The sequence below is a fragment of the Notolepis coatsorum genome (assembly GCF_963971535.1).
Source record: "Notolepis coatsorum genome assembly, chromosome: 4".
NCBI lineage: Eukaryota > Metazoa > Chordata > Actinopteri > Aulopiformes > Paralepididae > Notolepis > Notolepis coatsorum.
Window position 1 is genome coordinate 5,281,106 of NC_140168.1, and position 16,601 is coordinate 5,297,706.

The 16,601-nt window shown below is 46.5% G+C and overlaps 1 protein-coding gene across 1 annotated transcript in view; it reads left to right on the top strand.

The window, feature by feature from the left end:
* The window catches only part of atp9a (ATPase phospholipid transporting 9A), a gene marked incomplete at its 3' end in the record, with an annotated part of 158,607 nt that overhangs the window by 88,953 nt on the left and 53,053 nt on the right, over positions 1–16,601 (top strand). The window contains exons 20-21 of the mRNA XM_084313334.1: positions 7,969–8,124; positions 11,834–11,898. Of these exons, the coding sequence (XP_084169460.1) occupies positions 7,969–8,124; positions 11,834–11,898 (221 nt within the window). The remainder of the gene's footprint in view (positions 1–7,968; positions 8,125–11,833; positions 11,899–16,601) is intronic.

The window sequence follows — 16,601 nt, forward strand, 5'->3', positions numbered from 1 at the left end:
ATTCTGTTGAAGTAAAGGGTGTTGTTTATCACCAGTTCACATTATGTAAGGGATATAATGGCTGACGACATGTTTGGCTCGGGGCCTGGTATGAAAGGACAGAGCGCCTGGGGCATTAACATATTTTAATGGCTGAGGTGGAGGCGTAAAGGTGTACCCACGCAGAGTCCATTAAAATATGTTAATGTTCGTCTCGAAGGGCATTATCCCTTTTATCCCTTATGGCCGACGGCCAAAGATAAAAAAAAAAATATATATATATATATATATATATATGTATATATAAAAGTAAGGAGCATTTATTCATATTTCCATGAATTTTGCATTCAACATTAACACTTGTGACATCGGGGAATCTGAATAATACCTGGAGCTAGTCTGTTGTTTGCTGTCAGAAAGATAATGTTATGCTAGCAGGCATTACGGTCGCTAGCGTTGCATAAGGTTTGCAAACAGTGAATGTGCTCTCGCAGTATGTTTAACACAAAGCTTAGGTAGCTATTCAGTCGTCTACTTTACTTAAAATAAAAATAAAATTGTGGTACTTTATCGTCACCTTGTGGTGTTCCGAGGACAAGGCAGATGAAGGCTCGATACATAGCCTACTGTCACTCAAGTCACTGGATTTCCAACCAAAATTAATACGACTATAAACACAAATGGACCCAGCTCAATGTTGATATTCATAGATACATTTTTTCAGCGTGGCGATAAATTACAACTTGCTACTTGAATCTGCTGCTGACAGACTGTCACTGAGAGTACAGCATACAGTAGTTGATCGTGAATGTATTTTTTAGGAGGAGGGGGTAGACAGCCGGATAGCTACCTTAGCTTTGTGTTAAACATACCGTTGGATCACATTAACTGTTTGCTAACTGTAACTGAGGGGTACAATTCCCTGACTGTATTGATAAGTATGGTATCATTAAACCACTACCGCTTTATGTACTTTAATTACTGGCCATACAGTACACGATATCTAAGTATGATGAACACTTTCCCACATATGAAATCAGGTCCACACAAAGGTAATAGTCAAATATTTAATATATAGCAAAGGGTACATATAATAGTTACTTATTACATTTATGATTTGAATTGAATGCTCTTGTAAGGCAAATGAGTACTCGTAGGCAAATCAACACTGAATGTCCAATCTCTGGTTACACAGGAAGCAAGTATACAACCTGGCTCTTAGGGAATTATAGCGATGGTCACTTAATGATTATAGCTGGATAATATACTGAAGGGGTCCCGCCGGTTGTAAGCCAGTAGGGGGGGTAGGAGAGCCGTCAGCTGTATCCCGTCTGGTCAACGATTTCCAGGGAGAGTTCAGGTACAGAACACAGTGCCCGTAGAACCTTGATCCACAGATGAATACACTTGGGCTCTCTTGTAGACGATAGCTGTAGCTGTCGGTCCACAACGAAGAAGAAGCGAGGCGACCTCAGTCTGGTCTGAGCGCCGTCTCACCTTGGCTCCTCTCGGGGTAAATCCAACACTCACCGGTGTTGGCGATTATCCGCTCCACAAATCAAAGCACCAAAGCAAATAGATATTCCATGCCGTATAGGGCTCAGCAGTCGTCGGGGTAGGTAATCCAATGTGCAGGTCCACTTGTCCTCGCCTAGAACTCCTCGGATGAAAGCACCACGCGTGGTCTGCCCAACCTGGTTAAGACTCTAGATAACGCGAGGAAACGATGGGGGTGCTGCTCACTTTAGAACTCTAACCGAACGATGCACCATACATAATAGACTATTATTACTTAATAGAAATACGGTGCCAAACTCTGGCAATTCAGCTATTAATTCGCACGAGGTCTCACTGCTATTCTAAGGCCAAACAGGCCGTACTACACCGCACGCGGTATCGTGGGGTGAGGCTTCACGTCTTGTTACTTAGTTGGGTAGAAGGGTAAAGGACTAAGAGGAATTCTACATTTCTTGCGCCATATTTATATGCACGGTGGACAAGTAGTGCCGCTCTGCTTTCGGTAGCCGTATTCCTGCGCGGAGCTGAGGCTAGTAAGGGCATGTCTCGTCGGTACCTTTGAACTTGAACGCCAGGGGCTTGTCCCTGGCGCCTGGTCCTTTTGTCCAATAAGAGAATGAACTATTATGGGCTGTAGTAGAATAAAGGGATATTCCGTGTATATGTACAAGGAATATACAAGGGATATCAAACGATATACAAATACTATTAAATATATATCCATAAATAAATATATATATTCGGTTTAATCTGATCCTTCACAACACTAACCTTAGGCAACTCTAGCGACCGTAACGCCTGCTAGCATAACATCAGCTCGCAGGATATATTATGTAGCGAGTCCACACAAGGCACGTTCATTTAGAACGGTGATCGGGACGGTTTGGCTGGATGGTGGTAGGTGTTTTAATGGACACCTGCCAACCAATCAGAATTATTCACCCAGGCCATGGTATAGTTCACATTGATTCACACACATGTTGTGCGATACTAGCTTGCTAGTGGCTATCTGGGCCACAGAACATGTCATACAATTTCCTATAGTCCGCAAATTACGAGACGACTTCACTTTTGCAGGGAAAAAAAACCTACTTATATTCCGGCTGATACAGTTTAGTAGAAGAAGTAGGAGAACTTTGGGTAGTTGGATGACCACGCGCCTCAGATTTTCTCTTTTTCTTAATTGAGACCGAAAGCTGAGAAGGGAGACAGAGTAGGGGAGACACGGGAGAGAAGGTTCTGGCCCGGGATTCAAGCCCAGGCCAGCAGTGGTACCTGTGGTTCCAGAGGTCCGGGTTCTGGGCATAGTAAGACCCTGTTTAGACGGAAACGCTAGCAGGTGAATCCGCAAAAATATTTTTTCGGATGTGCCTTTTGTTTATACGGCAACAGCGTTTTTACGGGGAGAAACCGCAAAAAAGTGAGACCACCTTCCTGGGTGGAATTCCTAGAAACGATAAACCTTTGCGCTATCATCTAAACTGTCAAACCGCATAAAACTATGACGAAAGGGTTCTCAAGGCTCTCGTCGCGCGTACTGCTTACATCACATGCGCCAGTAGCCTAGAAGCGTAAACAAAGCATGTCTGATTCTATCCATGGCGATCACCTGAAGGCTACATTGGCAGTACTTTTAAATACACAAGAATCTGTCCCGCGGCTATCGCAACTATTAGTGACTGGAGCCACTGTATGTGAGTGACTCTGCTTTGGTCCAATCACATTCCCCCACCCACAGTCTGCGAATCAGAGGCAGAGTAGGGCGGGTCTTCACAGCACGTCATGTGACATATGCGCCAATCGTGTGACAGCGGGGCTCCGTCGTCTCGAGTCGTTACAGCGTCGTCTGCACGCAGAATTCCATCCCAAAACGCTAGTCTAAACGCAACATTAAAAGTGAGACCGCAAGTCGACTTTTACGGTTTCTGTTCAGACTCTCTCCGTCTAAACATGGCCTAAGAGTGTTTGTGTCGTGCTGGGTTCATTTATGCTCGGAAGTTAGAAGTGGGGAACACGTCGTCTCCTATAATCTACATGCGTTTCAGCTACAAAGCCAGAAAAACATGGATGCTGCTCACGCTAAACTTCTTTGGCAATTTTTACTTTTTTTTTTCTTTCTATTTATTTATTTTATCTTATGCTTGGGTGTTGCGTGCATTGGCGAACTGTAAAAACAGTAGTACATGAACAAAGCGGGGGCTCGCAACTCACTTTTCACTGCTCCAAAGGTGTTTAAGTTTGTCACAATTAAACACCTTTGGGGCATTGAAAAGTGAGTTGCAAGCCCCGCTTTGGTCATGTTGCGTGTATTGCCCCACTGTCTGTCTGGGGAGGGTGTAGAGTAGACTACCACATGCTGCCCTACTGTCAGTTTGGGGAGGGTGTGTAGACTATCACATGCTGCCCTACTGTCAGTTTGGGGAGGGTATAGACTATCACATGCTGCCCTACTGTCAGTTTGGGGAGGGTGTAGACTACCACATGCTGCCCTACTGTCGGTCTGGGGAGGGTGTAGACTATCACACGCTGCCCTACTGTCAGTCTGGGGAGGGTGTAGACTACCACATGCTGCCCTACTGTCGGTCTGGGGAGGGTGTAGACTATCACATGCTGCCCTACTGTCGGTCTGGGGAGGGTGCAGACTACCACATGCTGCCCTACTGACGGTCTGGGGAGGGTGTAGACTATCACATGCTGCCCTACTGTCAGTCTGGGGAGGGTGTAGACTACCACATGCTGCCCTACTGTTGGTCTGGGGAGGGTGTAGACTATCACATGCTGCCATACTGTCAGTTTGGGGAGGGTGTAGAGACTACCACATGCTGTCCTACTGTCAGTTTGGGGAGGGTGTAGACTACCACATGCTGCCCTACTGTCAGTTTGGGGAGGGTGTAGACTATCACATGCTGTCCTACTGTCAGTTTGGGGAGGGTGTAGACTACCACATGCTGCCCTACTGTCGGTTTGGGGGAGGGTGTAGACTACCACATGCTGCCCTACTGTCGGTCTGGGGAGGGTGTAGACTACCACATGCTGTCCTACTGTCAGTTTGGGGAGGGTGTAGACTATCACATGCTACCCTACTGTCAGTTTGGGGAGGGTGTAGACTATCACATGCTACCCTACTGTCAGTTTGGGGAGGGTGTAGACTACCACATGCTGCCCTACTGTCGGTCTGGGGAGGGTGTAGACTACCACATGCTGCCCTACTGGTGGTCTGGGGAGGGTGTAGACTATCACATGCTGCCCTACTGTCGGTCTGGGGAGGGTGTAGACTACCACATGCTGCCCTACTGTCGGTCTGGGGAGGGTGTAGACTATCACATGCTGCCCTACTGTCGGTCTGGGGAGGGTGTAGACTACCACATGCTGCCCTACTGTCAGTCTGGGGAGGGTGTAGACTACCACATGCTACCCTACTGTCGGTCTGGGGAGGGTGTAGACTACCAGTACCACATGCTGCCCTACTGTCGGTCTGGGGAGGGTGTAGACTACCACATGCTGCCCTACTGTCAGTCTGGGGAGGGTGTAGACTACCACATGCTGCCCTACTGTCAGTTTGGGGAGGGTGTAGACTACCACATGCTGCCCTACTGTCGGTCTGGGGAGGGTGTAGACTACCACATGCTGCCCTACTGTCAGTTTGGGGATGGTGTGTAGACTATCACATGCTACCCTACTGTCAGTTTGGGGAGGGTGTGTAGACTACCACATGCTGCCCTACTGTCAGTTTGGGGAGGGTGTAGACTACCACATGCTGCCATACTGTCAGTTTGGGGAGGGTGTAGACTACCACATGCTACCCTACTGTCGGTCTGGGGAGGGTGTAGACTACCACATGCTGCCCTACTGTCAGTCTGGGGAGGGTGTAGACTACCACATGCTGCCCTACTGTCAGTTTGGGGAGGGTGTAGACTACCACATGCTACCCTACTGTCGGTCTGGGGAGGGTGTAGACTACCACATGCTGCCCTACTGTGGGTCTGGGGAGGGTGTAGACTACCACATGCTGCCCTACTGTCAGTCTGGGGAGGGTGTAGACTACCACATGCTGCCCTACTGTCAGTCTGGGGAGGGTGTAGACTACCACATGCTGCCCTACTGTCAGTTTGGGGAGGGTGTAGACTACCACATGCTACCCTACTGTCGGTCTGGGGAGGGTGTAGACTACCACATGCTGCCCTACTGTGGGTCTGGGGAGGGTGTAGACTACCACATGCTGCCCTACTGTCGGTCTGGGGAGGGTGTAGACTACCACATGCTGCCCTACTGTCAGTTTGGGGAGGGTGTAGACTACCACATGCTGCCCTACTGTCGGTCTGGGGAGGGTGTAGACTACCACATGCTGCCCTACTGTCAGTCTGGGGAGGGTGTAGACTACCACATGCTGCCCTACTGTCAGTTTGGGGAGGGTGTAGACTACCACATGCTGCCCTACTGTCAGTTTGGGGAGGGTGTAGACTACCACATGCCTCCTCCGATACATGTGGAGTCGCCAGCCGCTTATTTTCACCTGACAGTGAGGAGTCTCCCCCCCCCCCCTGACCAAGCCGGAGGTACCCAGCCGCACCACAAATGTACTCTTCAAGACAGCTAATAACAACATTAACGTTTGGCCGTGTTGAAATCACGCCAAGTGACGCTGAGGCTCGAACTGGGGGCGTTGAGAGATCGCACCCGGGTTTGCGACCAGGAACAACTCCGAGTTGACACAGCGTTTTTCATTCGATTTCTCCCAGTAGGAAGTCGGAATTTCCGACCTCAAGTTATCATGGAATGCAGCATGTCACATGGTCACATCGGCACATGCACATACATACCAGCACACAGATGTGGAGGGACTCGTGCACACAGATGGTTCCTTTCTCTCTCTCGTACCAGAATCTGTCTTGTGTGTTGCACTGTAGCAGGAAGAGCGGGTGACAGAATGGTCATTGTGCTAAAGTGGAAGTAAAGGTCTTGTAAGGCCTGTATCATCAGCGTATCACGTCACAGGGATTAGCTCACATTCACACACACACACACGGGGGGGGCACTTGCATGGGGCCACACAGACAATTATCTTGCCTTTTCTTTGAGAATCTGGTCTTGTGTGTAGACTGTAGGGCTGTCCCCGACTAAGGATTTGGATGGTCGACTATGATTGGCCAAAATGTGCCGTTAGTCGACTATTGGTCTACAATTTTTATTTTTAATTTTTTTTGTATCATTCCATTTGGGCTGTGGGGGGTGCTTAATGTCTGAAGGAGTCGACTGAAGGCTTCTTGTCCTCTGCAAAAGCATGCAATTGGTCCACTGATGGATACATGTTGATATTGGTCTAGTCTAGTGTGTTCATTAGATGGGTGAAATCCTCTTTCAGTGCCTCTGTGCCTGTTTTCGTAGGCAGTTAGCCTCTGGTATGCGTGCAATTAGCGTTAGCCACGCTTCTAGGCTTTTCTTTTGGAAAGAATGATAAAAAAAAGTATTATTATTATTATTATTATTATTATTATTATTATTATATTCGACTAAGAGGTTGGCCAGTCGACTACGGCTCCTTTCGACCGATTAGTCGACTAATAGGGGTCAGCCCTAGTAGACTGTAACAGAATGATAGTAAAGTGAAGCAAGATTCCGGCGCAGCTGGAGAGTGTAGAGGTCTAAGCGCCGGCCTACCACGGGGGTTCGATTCCCGGCAGCGTTGCCTCCCGCTTGGTAGGTCGTCGTCCCTACGAACATCATCGGGCGGCAGGGTTTGAGTCCCGGTCGTCCTGGTTGTCAGGGCAGGAGCAGATCCGGGGGCAGATAGCGTGAACCTTCGCTCTCCCAGTGAATTGGCCTAACAAAATTGAGGGATCGGACAAAAAATCATGGACTCCGTTATGTGAATCAAAGAGTTCTCGTTTTTGAAGGTAGAACCCGTAGACATGTTTATTAATCAGTTTTGATCCACGATGGAATGTTGTCCGATAAATAAAGACGTCTAGAGATTATACCTCAGTGTGCAGATTCTACCAACCTGCAAATCATGTTCTGCAATAATAAACCCAGCAACCGCTGTTGGACGTCGTGCATTATAGTGAATCCTGAGATCTAACGGAGTTCTTCCCCCGTTACCTGTCAAGATGGCTTCCTTGCTCACATTATAAGTCACCTGCTCAATATTCTGACCTTTTTAATAACGACGGCTCACACACTCAGAATTCAGCAGGTTTATTCATAAAGGTTTGTGTATTTGACTCCTCCAGCCCACGTTCCCTCCTCCTCCTCTACTCCCTCCTCCTCCTCCTTTACTCCCTCCTCCTCCTCCTCCTCTACTCCCTCCTCCTCCTCCTCCTCCTCCTCCTCCTCCAGCCCACGTTCCCTCCTCCTCCTCCTCTACTCCCTCCTCCTCCTCCTTTACTCCCTCCTCCTCCTCCTCCTCCTCCTCCTCCTCCTCCTCCTCCTGCTCCTTTACTCACGTTCCCTCCTCCACGTGTCTCCTGACAGGAAGGGAAACAGGCCTCGCTGGCCGCCGACTTCTCCGTGACTCAGTTCAAGCACTTGGGCCGCCTGCTGATGGTCCACGGCAGGAACAGCTACAAGAGGTCCGCGGCCCTCAGCCAGTTCGTCATCCACAGGAGCCTGTGCATCAGCACCATGCAGGTAGGAGGCCGGGCCACCATCAGCACCATGCAGGTAGGAGGCCGGGCATCAGCACCATGCAGGTAGGAGCCCGGGCCGTCAGCACCATGCAGGTAGGAGCCCGGGCCGTCAGCACCATACGAGCACATCTATCAGCACCATGCAGGTAGGCCGGGCCGTCAGCACTAGGGATGTTCGATATTGGCTTTTTTTTACCGATATCCGATATACCGATATTGTCCAACTCTTAATTTCCGATACCGATATCAACCGATACCGATATATGCAGGGTTTTCCCCCCAAAAAAACCGGAATAATTTCAGGTAATTAACATTACATATCTCTTGTCGTGGAATTAACACAACATTATGCATACTTTTGACAATAAATAAAATAATAATTTGTTCTTACTTGCTTGGTAAATAAATGTAAAAAAAAAAAAAAAAAAATTTTTTTAACCGATACCAATAATTTCCGATATTACATTTGAATGTCAATATCGGCCGATAATATCGGTAGGACATCCCAAATCAGCACCATACGAGCACATCTATCAGCACCGAAGCCATCAGCGGCACGGTGGTGTAGTGGTTAAACACTGTCGCCTCACAGCAAGAAGGTCCAGGGTTCGATTCCCGCTTGGGGACCAGGTTTCCATGATGCCAGGTACCCAGGTGGGGTATCTCCCAGGCCTCTCTGTGTGGAGTTTGCATGTTCTCCCCCTCTGTGCTCGCAAGGGTTTCCCCCCCGATAAGATAAACCCAATGGAAAAACATGCACAACAACAGATCGCTAACGCTGTGGCGTCCTTGACGAAGACGGACAGGAGCACTTGGATTGGTCCCCTGGCACGGCTCACGTTGACGCCCTATCTGCTCCCGGCTGCCCATGGGGGGGAAGGACGACGGGATGGGTTAATCGCAGAGACGAATCGCATACATGCATCGCATGCATGCCGATTAATGACCTCTGAGCAGGTCCTAAATTATAATTATCATCGCCATATGAGCATGCGTGTAAGAGTGACATCAGAGAGTGTTGAAGCGTGCCTCCCAGTCCCTCCACTCTGCTGGAAACCCTGGATATTTTTACTTATTTCAAGAAATCTTACCAAGCCAAATTGGCTTACCGCACTGGTAGATTATTTTACTTTAGCAACTAGTTTTTTTTATTTATTTAGGGTTCTCTCTACTGATTGGATAAAGTGCGAAAGGATACACTTATTTTAACCAAAAGAAATACCACTTAAGGCACTTTAAGTCTGACTCGGGTGGGTGGGGCGAGGCTGAGAGAAGGGCCAGGGGGGTAATCGGCGGTAGGGTGGGGTCCGTCCCCGATGATTCAGACGCGGTGCCCTTCCTGAGCGTCCCACCTCCACCCCCTCTGTCCTCGTCCAGCCTCAGCCTCAGCCCACGCCGTGGAGGGAAGGGCTGTGACTCACTCGGGGTTGGACCTCAGGGGGTTCAGTGAGTGAGGCCCACAGGTCTCACATTACCCCCTCCGCCCCCCCCCCCCCCCGGGCCACAACCGCTCGCCGCTGTGATCGGTCCCGCGCCGCTGGGGCCAGCTGGCTCGCCCCCGTACCGTCGCCGTGCACGTGTCGCATAATCACACGCGAGCGTCAGTCGGTGGCACTGTGACGGCAGCGATGTGGTCGAACTTTGTTTCACTTTAATCATTTCACTACCACACTACAGAGGGTTAACCCTTTCACTACCACACTACAGAGGGTTAAACTTTCACTACCACACTACAGAGGGTTAAACTTTCACTACCACACTACAGAGGGTTAAACTTTCACTACCACACTACAGAGGGTTAACCCTTTCACTACCACACTACAGAGGGTTAAACTTTCACTGCCACACTACAGAGGGTTAACCCTTTCACTACCACACTACAGAGGGTTAAACTTTCACTACCATACTACAGAGGGTTAACCCTTTCACGACCACACTACAGAAGGTTAACCCTTTCACTACCACACTACAGAAGGTTAAACTTTCACTACCACACTACAGAAGGTTAACCTTTCACTACCACACTACAGAGGGTTAAACTTTCACTACCACACTACATAAGGTTAACCCTTTCACTACCACACTACAGATGGTTAACCCTTTCACTACCACACTACAGATGGTTAACCTTTCACTACCACACTACAGAGGGTTAAACTTTCACTACCACACTACAGAAGGTTAACCCTTTCACTACCACACTACAGATGGTTAACCCTTTCACTACCACACTACAGACGGTTAACCCTTTCACTACCACACTACAGAAGGTTAAACTTTCACTACCACACTACAGAAGGTTAACCCTTTCACTACCACACTACAGAAGGTTAACCATTTCACTGCCACACTACAGAAGGTTAACCTTTCACTACCACACTACACAAGGTTAACCTTTCACTACAACACTACAGAAGGTTAACCTTTCACTACCACACTACAGAAGGTTAACCCTTTCACTACCACACTACAGAAGGTTAACCTTTCACTACCACACTACAGAAGGGTTAACCCTTTCACTGCAACATTACAGAAGGTTAACCCTTTCACTACCACACTACAAAAGGGTTAACCCTTTCACTGCGACACTACAGAAGGTTAACCTTTCACTACCACACTACAAAAGGGTTAACCCTTTCACTGCGACACTACAGAAGGTTAACCTTTCACTACCACACTACATAAGGGTTAACCCTTTCACTGCGACACTACAGAAGGTTAACCCTTTCACTACCACACTACAAAAGGGTTAACCCTTTCACTGCGACACTACAGAGGGTTAACCCTTTCACCGCCACACGACAAAGGGCTAACCCTTTCACTGCCACACTACAGACGGTTAACCCTTTCACTGCCACACTACAGACGGTTAACCGTCTATTAGTGGGGTAGTGAAAGGTTAACCTTCTGTAGTGTGGTTGTGAAAGGGTTAAGAAAGTACTTGTGTGTTTTAGCGAAGTCATCGTCTGTTCACCCTGTGTGTTGTGCATCAGTGTTGCTACGGCAGATTTGTGGTACATGTTTACTATGTCACTCATCTGACTAGAAGTCCCGCCTTTTGGGGTTCAGACAAATGCCGCTTCACTGGCCTTTCCATCTCTGACACATCCATCATGCATTTGCCCCAATTTCTCATGATGTACGAGTCTGCATACTGTAGTCGACACATTCCTCCTGATGGATACGAAGCACAAATCATGACTCATGTATTTGACCCCATTAATTGTGATATTTGAGTCTGTAGAGCTGACACAGATTTCTTTTGATGCCTCTCCTAATGCCATCAGAGGATTGATATGAGACGAAGCACAAATGATGACTCATTTATTGTTTGTGTCCCTCTCCCTCCCACCCTCTCTCCCTCTTTCCCTCTCTCTTTCTCTCTCTATTTCTGTCTCTCTCTGTCTCTCTCTCTCCCTCTCTCTCTCTCTCTCTCTCTCTCTCTCTCTCTCTCTCTCTCTCTCTCTCTCTCTCTCTCTCTCTCTATCTCTCTCTGTCTCTCTCTCTCCCCCTCCCTCCCTCCCATCCGCTCTCCCATCCTCTCTCTCTCTCGCTCCCTCTCCCTCCCCCCCTCTCTGTCTCTCTCTCTCTCCCCCTCCCTCCCCCCCTCTCTCCCCCTCTCCCCCCCCTCCCCCCTCTCTCTCTCTCTCCCCATCCCTCTCCCCCTCTCCCTCTCTCTCCCCATCCCCCCCTCTCCCTCTCTCCCTCAGGCTGTCTTCTCCTCGGTCTTCTACTTCGCTTCTGTTCCTCTCTACCAAGGCTTCCTGGTGATTGGGTGAGTGAGCCACTCTACATAGTGATGATGATGTATCATGTTGGCGCGTTGGCAGCCTGTTCCTCTGGCAGCCTGTTCCTCTGGCGTTTCCTTTATTCAAACCACTGGAGAACTGGATGTGAGCAGGACCCGCCTGTAACATCTTGTGTGTGTTAGAGGGTTTGGGTATAATTGTAAATGATAGACCTTTTCAGGAGGATTCTGTTGCCAGGGAAACGGCTCGGACCCAACTTGTGTATCTGAAGAGTTCGCTTGCAAAAAACACATATCTCAGTTTTTAGTAGGGATGCTCGATATTGGCTTTTTTACTGATACCGATATACCGGTATTGTCCAACTGTTAATTTCCGATGCCGATATCAACCGATACCGATATATGCAGTTTTTTTTTTTTTATAATTTCAAGTAATTAACACTTTGGGTGCCATGGGTTAAATTCATGATATACCATAGATTGCCAGCTCTATTTGTCTATGGAGAAGTACCCCTTCTTTGCATGGCTATAACTTTTTAAATTCTATTGCTACATTGCCATTATTAGGGCCCATTCAAAGTCCTATATGTATTGTTCATTGTGTAGCAACGTTAAACTTTTTCATTCACATATTCATAGTAAAGTATGGTCTAATGTATAAGTATGTTTTCATCTCTTTCTGCAGCTTTCTCCAGAACGTGATCTATAGCCCCAAATGCATTATATTGATGATGAAATACAGTTTGATGGCAATCGGGCGATATAAAAAATTTCAATTGGACGTACTTCTAGAATGATCTACGTATGATCTGATGATGACCGGATGGGCGGGGGATCGTTTATAATTCCGTGGGCAGCGTTATATCATTCATCTAGTGTGGGTCATATGTTCATCATAACAGTTTATATGGAACACGTTCAAAAATAACGCTGAATCTTACCGGATCTTCCTCGCGCCGTTGGACGATCAGTGTGGTGTAGACCGTTTTCGATTATGGGATGTTTATCCTGATGAACCATTTCCAGCTTGTATAATACTATATACGTCCAAATCATGTTGTTTATCGAGTTATTGGCAATGGATCGCTATATATTGTGACGAGCCAGAGTGCCGGGAGCCAAACCGAGTGCCCGGAAGTAATATGGCCGACCAGCACAACCTCCACAGCACTTCCTGTTTGGTGATTGCGCCGATCGGCCACCAGATGGCGCTCCTGAACCGCCAGAGAGCTCAGTGGGTCCTCCTGGTGGATCTCAGGCCAGCGGAGGGGAAATATGAATCCGATCACAGATTTCTGAAATATTGATATTAAAGACGCTGTAAAGCGTCCTTCGGCAACTTGAGCATGGCCGGGAATGACGCTGTAAAGCGTTTTCCGGCACCCAAAGTGTTAACATTACATATATATTGTTGTGGAATTAACACAACATTATGCATACTTTTGACAATAAATAAAATCTGAATTTGTTCTTACTTGCTTGCCTGGGTAAATAAAGGTTATAGGGATGTCCAATATTATCGGCCTACCGATATTATCGTCCGATATCGGAAAATATCTATTGGTTTTCAAAAAAAAGAAAAAATCTTTTTATTTTTTTTTACATTTCTATAACCTTTATTTATCCAGGCAAGCAAGTAAGAACAAATTTTGATTTTATTTATTGTCAAAAGTATGCATAATGTTGTTTTTAGTTATTTTTCACAAATCACATTATTGTGCTCCAGGTAATATCAGTCAAACTGTAGTTGGGTTGGTTTGATCAAGTAAAAAATAACAAAATGCAGGTAACTAAAAAAGAATATATTAAAAACAAAAAAATAAAAGTAGCTTTTTGAGGCAGGCAAAACTCCACACAAAGATTGCAAATGAACCAGATTTTCAGCCACATGTTCACTATGTTACCTGACTAGGTCTCATCTTTCCTCTTCCTCCTGGCTCTGCGCTATAGAACATAAACTCATATCACGCAAAAAAAATTAAACTAATTAAAAAAAGAAAATACATTGCTGATTTTCAACCATACAGTATCTCTATGTATGACTGTGTCATACCTGGTCTAGCTGTGACAGTGTCATACCTGGTCTAGCTGTGACAGTGTCATACCTGGTCTAGCTGTGACAGTGTCATACCTGGTCTAGCTGTGACAGTATCATACCTGGTCTAGCTGTGACAGTGTCATACCTGGTCTAGCTGTGACAGTGTCATACCTGGTCTAGCTGTGACAGTGTCATACCTGGTCTAGCTGTGACAGTGTCATACCTGGTCTAGCTGTGACAGTATCATACCTGGTCTAGCTGTGACAGTATCATACCTGGTCTAGCTGTGACAGTATCATACCTGGTCTAGCTGTGACAGTGTCATACCGCCTGTTTCACTAACCACGTAGCTTCCAGGTTGTGTCAGAAAATGAGGGGACTAAGCACTCGCCTACCACTGCAGAGACTCTGGGATCGAATCCAGCGGTCAGCGGTACTTCCGGCTTGGTCAGTCGTCCCTACTAACACAATTGGCAGTGTTAGCGGGTGGGAAGCCGGTGGGGTATGTGTCCTGGTCGCGTAAAGATTTTCCCTAACGCACTTTCAGTTCCGCGATCTGATTGGCCACTGACGTTTCTCTCAGCGCCAATCGCGTTACGCCTAGTTCTGCCGCTAACAGCCTGCTAGCTAGCTAACGCCTAGTTCCATCACTGGTTAAGCTTGGCGACTCTTTCGAAGTTGGTTAAGGTTAGAGTTTGGTTTAGAGCAGGGCGATAGAACGCCAGCCCTGATTCCAAACTCTAACCTTAACCAACTTCGAAAGAGTCGCCTATAAGCTTAACCAGTGATGGAACTAGGCGTTAGCTAGCTAGCAGGCTGTTAGAGGCAGAAATAGGCGTAACGCGATTGGCGCTGAGAGAAACGTCAGTGGCCAATCAGATCGCGGAACCCGAACGCGGAACCGAAAGTGCGTTAGGGAAAATCTTTACGCGTCCTGGTCGTTGTAAACCGCGGCTCCTACTGGTCGGTCAGGGCGCCTGTTCAGCAGGGAGGGGATCTGGGGGAAATAGCGTGAACCTCCGCACGCGTTACATTCCCCCAGTGAAACTCCTCGCTGTCAGGTGAAAAGAAGCGGCTGGCGACTCCACATGTATCGGAGGAGGCAGTGGGGCAATGCGTGCAACGACCAGGAAGGGAATTGGCATAACGACTAAATTGGGATGGGTGAAAAATACAGAAAAAGCCCAAAAATAAATAGAAGGAAAAAAATAAAAAGGTTTGTGTTTGTTGCTGGTTTGTTTTCACCACAGTTGCCAGGGTTAGACCTTTGGTTTAATTTGTTTGTGTGATCTATGGGTGTGAGTATATTTAGTTTCATTTTCCGTTTTTTTTATTTAAAGAATACACAAGAATGACAAAAGAATAACACATTTTATCCAGTGCTGGGAGAGGCAGAAAACACAAAGGGCTTATTTTAAACAATGTTAAAATTTCATTGTGTTGTTAATTTTTTGTTGTTGAATAATTTGACTATAAAAGTGATGGCATAGAGATGATTGTAGACACTACATGGGAAAGAGTTACAAAACATCACTGAAATGGTTATTTAAACATCTCGTGTAACGTTTTTATTGAGGAACATTCCATATTAAAAACATTTCATAATTGCGTCCCGAAATGCTGTAAATCAGAAGATCTCGCTCTCTTTGGTTAAAGTTGCATCGACAGCATCGACAGCAGAGGTGAGAACTGAACTCTGACTGTAGCCTCGAGTTATGAGACGTACGACGGATGGTTCCTGCGCTGTAAACGATGGGTCACAAGAGGCCTCTCTGTGCAGACAGAACCAGAACATCTTTAGCCTGAAGGGGATCCTCTTGTACTGTATACGCTACTGTACAAGAATGTCTTTTTCTGTTTTTATAATTCAATAAATCGAGCAACACATCAGTCAATCAATGAATCAAACATTGGGTCTATAGATCACATATAGACAACAACAACAACAAAAAGAGATATATAAAGGAGAAGTAACAATCACTGGTAACACAGGCCTATAAAATACTTGACAAACGTTTATCTAGATTTTCATGAATGCATATCTATGTTTATCTTGGTCTCGTGCTAAAGGGGAGCGCTGTCATACGGCGTGTGACAATGGACCACTTGCATAAAAACAAAACGTGTCGCAGCGTGTCTGCACAGAGGAAAGCAACAGTTGTGATTGGAGGATTGAGTAAAGAGGGCGGAGTTTGGAGATGGAGAGCACCGACAAGTGTACTATAGACCTGTTCGCTGTTTACAAACATACCGTGTTCGAGCCAATCAGCAATACCAAGTGAGTCACGTGACTAGGGCTGCAACTAACGATTATTTTGGTAGTCGACTAATCTGTCGATTTATTTTTTCGATTAGTCGACTAATCGAACGATTATTTCTGTCGATTATTTTTTCGATTAGTCGACTAATCTAACGATTATTTCTGTCACACCCTCCATCTCTGCTTCCTGTGGGCGCGGCTCCTTTTCCGGGCTCTTAGCAGACTTCTTAGCTTAACATAGCAGGCCGACAGTAAGTTTGGGGGAACTAATGGGATAACTGGGGTTGCAACAAAAGTGCAACTAGGGCTAAAAACACAATGAAATAAAATAATAATAATAATAATAATAATAATAATAATAATAATAATAATAATAATAATAATAATAATAATAATAATAATAATAATAATAATAATAATAATAATAATAAA